Raw genomic sequence first — 5,137 nt, forward strand, 5'->3', positions numbered from 1 at the left:
GCAATTCAAATCTCACACGGCAGACCAATTTCACACTCTACAACACGCTGAAGCATGGGTACTTGCGCAAGCCGATGAGGCAGAAAAATATCCAAGATATCTAGAGATCTAGTTGACGGTGTATATCGCCGTCGAATGAACCATGAGATGTACCATCTATTCTCGGACATAGACATAGTCAGACGTATCGAGCTGCAGCGACTACTTTGGCTAGGTCGTGTTGTGAGAATGGACGAGGATGCCCCAGCTCAAAAGGCGAACCACGAATTTAATGGAATGATTGATCAAGTGGAAGACAACATTTCGAAGCAGAGTCTTTTAAATGGGAAGAGCTGCATACAATATCGACACGCCTTTTTTAAGTTCGGCTTATGGAAAAAATCTCTACTTTGATATGATAAAAATGTACCTCATCGAAATATTAGTTTTAGACCACATGTTTCTTTGGAAACATGTTGCGCACGAAATCTATCGAACGGAGTATCCGATTTCGTTCAAACTCTGCACATCGCAATATCGAGGAAACATTAAGGTTCCTAATGAATGCTCACTTCTCATCGAACACATCGACAATGAACGATGTCATGGCAGATAGGGAGTAAAGATCAGAGGAACCTATAATTGACAAGTCAATGGTGTTAGACACCTTAAAAAGCTTAGATACTTTCCAAGTTGACCGGCAATCATAGGCTGGGTTAATTATATGTCAAGGAATAGATGAATTAGGTGTACCATACAGCACATAACAGGAGAGACAAAGTAGATCAGGGAACACCACAGGGAGTGATTTTGTCACCGCTCCTGTAGGTAACTACCATAAATGGACTCTTAAAGAAGATTTTGAACCAGAGGACGTTATAATACTTCTTAGGGGAAATAATCCTAACTTACTATGCAGGAAAGCCGAAACGGTGCTCAACATCGCCTACCAATGGAGCTAAACTGAGGGGCTTAAACGTAAATCCGGACAAAACGGAGATATGTCTTTTCACTAGAAAGAAAAAAATATTCAGTATGAAGAGCCCATCTTCCAAAACAAAACGATAGCCCTATCAAACAATGTTAAGTATCTGGGAGTAATTCTAGACATGAAACTTAAATGGAAAGACCACATACAGTAAAGGGCTGACAATGCCCATAGATGTTGGTTTTTCTGCAGAAGAGCCATAGGCTCTAAATGGGTTTTCAATTCTAAGATGATGCACTGGATCTATAAAAGAGTTTTTAGACCAATTCTAACATACGCGTCTGTGGAAAGTAATGGATACAAAATTTATCGTAAAAGCGTTGCGGAAAGTTCAGAGAACGTGTTGGGCTTTAGAGACAATACTATATATACATCCAATAGACATCCAAATAAAATATGAAGCGGCGGTTGCAGCTTTAAGACTCAAAGCAACGGACTAGTGGATAGACACCGGATACAGCATACCGCACAAAAACATATTACCAGCAACTACTGAGTCATCAAGCAACACATTTGATTCAGACAGCATACTTGAAACGAGAGTAGTAACACGATGCGAACCTATAATACCAGATAGAGAACAATGGAATAGTGGAACTCTAGATCAGATGTCGGCTGGTAACTGTTGCTAGGAGGAAAAACTGGACTGGTACTTTTTATCGACGAATCGGGTACCGAAATTCCTCTTCGCCTTAAAGACGGAGTTTCCTGCTATAACAAGCGGAGTTTCATGTTATCTAGGACAAAATACAACAAATATAATTACGGATAGCAAATAAGCTATAGAGGCAATATCTGCCAAAACAGTTAAAATCAAAACTGTACTGGAATGTATAAATACCATTAATGATTTCTCACAACAATAACTTGTACGAATTATATGGATACCGGGTCACCAAGGAATCATAGGCAACGATATAGCAAATCAACTAGCCAGGAGTGCTACTGCACTACCCACATAAGATGTGAATACCGCCAAACCCTTTAGCGCAACACGCCAAGAAATGAGACCCACAAAACCATTTGGGTAAATGAGGGGACAGGAAATACCGAAATAAGAAATCTTATGGGGTGACCCATATGAAGACAAAACTAAGCAAATCCTAAAGCTAAAGAAAAATAGGAAACAAGATGGGTATTCTTACGGGACGCTTCAGCCTACTCAAGATTGGATGCTAAGGTAGGAGCAGTGCAGAGCATGCGGGAAAGACAACATTTACATGCATTCGGAAACAATTCTTTCGTTCGAATAAAATGGAAATAATATAAAAATAATAAAAATATAACCTTTGTTGGTTTGGGTTCAGCTTCCGTCAATGATGTGCAACCTTTAGCTTGATATTAGTTATTTTTGACAAATTTACGTAGTAGCATACATAAACATTTATAACACCTGGCCAAAACTCGAATAATATTTTCATAATTTAGCTGTGAGAAAGGTGAGGATTTACCCTAACTTTCACATCTGCCCTTCACTGTAAATAGTTTTAATTTTTTTTGGACATATTTTTCCACAGATGTTGTTATAATTTTGACACTTTGTCAAGAAATCCACGAGCCATAGATAACAAAATTCTAGTCTAGTGTTTATTTTATTTAAAGATAATTTATTTATATACCAAAAATAAATTAGAAATTTCCATTCAATTAGTCATAGCAGAAACATATATCACAAAGCAGGAAATCGTAAATTATCTTTTTTTCAAAGAATAAAAAAAAACAGTTCATGTTTTATTTAATTTTTTTCGAGATAATATACAATACGGCAAAATACAGATATTAAAAAACAATATAATAAAAATTGCATTCTGACACAGAATATGACAGGCAACAGCAACAGCAGCAGACTGGAGAACACAAAAACCATAACAAACATATAGAAAAATGTATAACCTCGGATAGCGCCAGATAAGATCTATGTACATAGAGACATACTCACCGATATTTGTATGTTATCTGCTATCTATGAATAAGAAGAGAAAAAAACGGTAGCTATTTGGTTGACATAGATAGATGAATGAATGGGATGAATGGTTTGGGTGGTCTTCTATAAAAGCAATAGCCATGGTGTCCATTAACATTATTCACTTAACGAACATTCAACGAATCTCATAATTTTCTGTACGAGCATCTTTCAATACTAAATTGAATAAAAATGAAATCCTTTGTGGCTGTATTAGTGATTTGTGCTTTGGCTTACACTCAGGTATGATAATAACATTTAAAACGGAATAATTAATATTTTTAATTTTATTTAGGCCCAAGCTCCAGCAGCAGCTGGCTTATACCCCGGTTTTCCATCATCATTTGCCGGTCTCTCGCCAGCTCAATTCTATCAATCTTTGGTTTTGCAAAAAGAGGCCGGTAAGCTGTTGGTAAGACCAGATCTACCCGAAGACTTGAGACAACGCGTTTTCGATACCATGGCCCGTGCTGAACAATCTTTGAACCAATGTAGTGGCACCCCTGATGCTGCTGCAGCTGCCCCTGGTGCCGCACCTGCCACTCCCACCTTACCATGGGTGCAAATTCAATGCTCTGCATTGCAAATGAAAATCTACAAAAATCAATTGAAGGTCATCAAGAGCGAAGCCAATGCCAGAGCCATGGCTGCCACAGCAACTCCAGCTGGCGCTGCCGCCGCACCAGCTTTTTAATATGATGCTGATGAAGACGAAATGATGAGGTGGAGCAAAGTGCACACATATTCACACCACACTTATTATGTATATTAAAAAAAACTTATTTGAACACACCCATATTTATGTATATATCTATTGAAATATTATATTGCAAAATAAAGCATTAAAATATATGTTTACAAATATTTGTTTTTGATATTATAGTTGCTAATTTAATGGCGGCAAAAAAATTCATAACAAACAAGTGCTAGTGTGGAGAATAGCATGTCATATTTTTGAAGTGTTAAAAGAGGTGTTAGGTTCATTTGGGTCAAAAAATCATAACAATTTAAATAAAGTGAAGCTATTATATTTTATATGGTAAAATTATATGTGCACTATAACAAAATCTACCAGGTTTGTTCAAAAATTTCTTGAGATTTTCAGTTATTTTGTTGCGAAAGGCTTGCGAATGTATTCCTCGGGATTTATAGCAAAATAAAAGTTGGAAATATATATAATATTATATTAGGCTTTTCAAAAGATGTGAAATTAGAAGCAATAAACGTCGATCGAGCTGAATTTTTAATACCCTTCACCTAGAGGTGGACATTCAAAACATGTAAAATCGATCCAAAATTTTATATGGTGCCTCTGCCATGGTAAAGACTTAGGCTGGAAAATTGAGTATGGACCTTGAGCATACGGAAAATTGGGTCGATATTAGAAAGATTTGGCGCCCAACGAAGCCAATAATATCAAATTAAAGGTATACGATTAAAAATAGTGCCCGAAAATATTTTATACCCAATGAGAATCCTAAAATATATAAATTTATCAATTCTGAATTTATATGTGAAAGCCAATGATGACCAAAATATAAAATTGCAACCAATTTGGTTTTAAAACGTGTCCAATATTCCCGAAATACGGAATATAAGGGGTATGGGAGCTATACCAAAACGTCGATTGATATACCCAATTTTCAATACGAAATATCCTATGAGTAGCTAAATCACCATATAATTCTATACTGATCATGAAAAGATACAGAGGTGCTTCAGTGAATATTTTGAGGTTATATTATTTTATTTCTTGCTAATCCGTTTTATTGTTCATACGATTTTAAGCAGGGATACTTACAATTTACAAAATTTTTTTATTTTATTAAAAAAATAGCTATGTTAAAAACAAAAATTTTAAAAAAATAATGTATCTTCACAATCCGGATTTTAGAGTCAAATAGATTCCCGATTATAAAATACGCAATATGTTGTGAAATGCAGTCCGGATTAGCGATGGCCGGACTATCGAGATTTTACTGTATATCCAGTGTGCTATATAATCGGACCATCTAGCTCATTTACTACAAGACCATAAATCTAAAAAATTGATTTTGCTGAAAATACGTTTAAGTTTTTAATTTACTCACACCTTATAAGGAACAGTGGAACTTATACAGCTTCTTAATCGTAATGTGTAGGAAATATTCATCTAAAATTTGTAAATAACATGAAGTCTGCTACAGCAAACAATTCCGTATGATCTA

General features: G+C 35.7%; 1 protein-coding gene across 1 annotated transcript; it reads left to right on the forward strand.

Moving 5' to 3' along the window:
• Nucleotides 1-3,122: 3,122 nt before the first annotated feature.
• Nucleotides 3,123-3,624, forward strand: LOC133326383 (uncharacterized). The gene is made up of 2 exons (XM_061535035.1): nt 3,123-3,173; nt 3,226-3,624. Exons 1-2 carry the CDS (start codon nt 3,123-3,125, stop codon nt 3,622-3,624), a joined length of 450 nt encoding a protein of 149 aa, XP_061391019.1.
• The last annotated feature ends 1,513 nt before the right edge of the window (nt 3,625-5,137 follow it).

The sequence above is a fragment of the Musca vetustissima genome, unplaced genomic scaffold (genome assembly GCF_032173495.1).
Source record: "Musca vetustissima isolate MV318-11 ecotype Yass unplaced genomic scaffold, APGP_CSIRO_Mvet_v1 utg31836, whole genome shotgun sequence".
Lineage (NCBI taxonomy): Eukaryota > Metazoa > Arthropoda > Insecta > Diptera > Muscidae > Musca > Musca vetustissima.

Excerpts from the sequence above, each read along its gene's own strand:
- LOC133326383 (XM_061535035.1), top strand. The coding sequence starts at position 3,123 with ATGAAATCCTTTGTGGCTGTATTAGTGATTTGTGCTTTGGCTTACACT. Across the intron at positions 3,174-3,225 it reads GTGCTTTGGCTTACACTCAG|GCCCAAGCTCCAGCAGCAGC; the intron begins GTATGATAATAA and ends AATTTTATTTAG.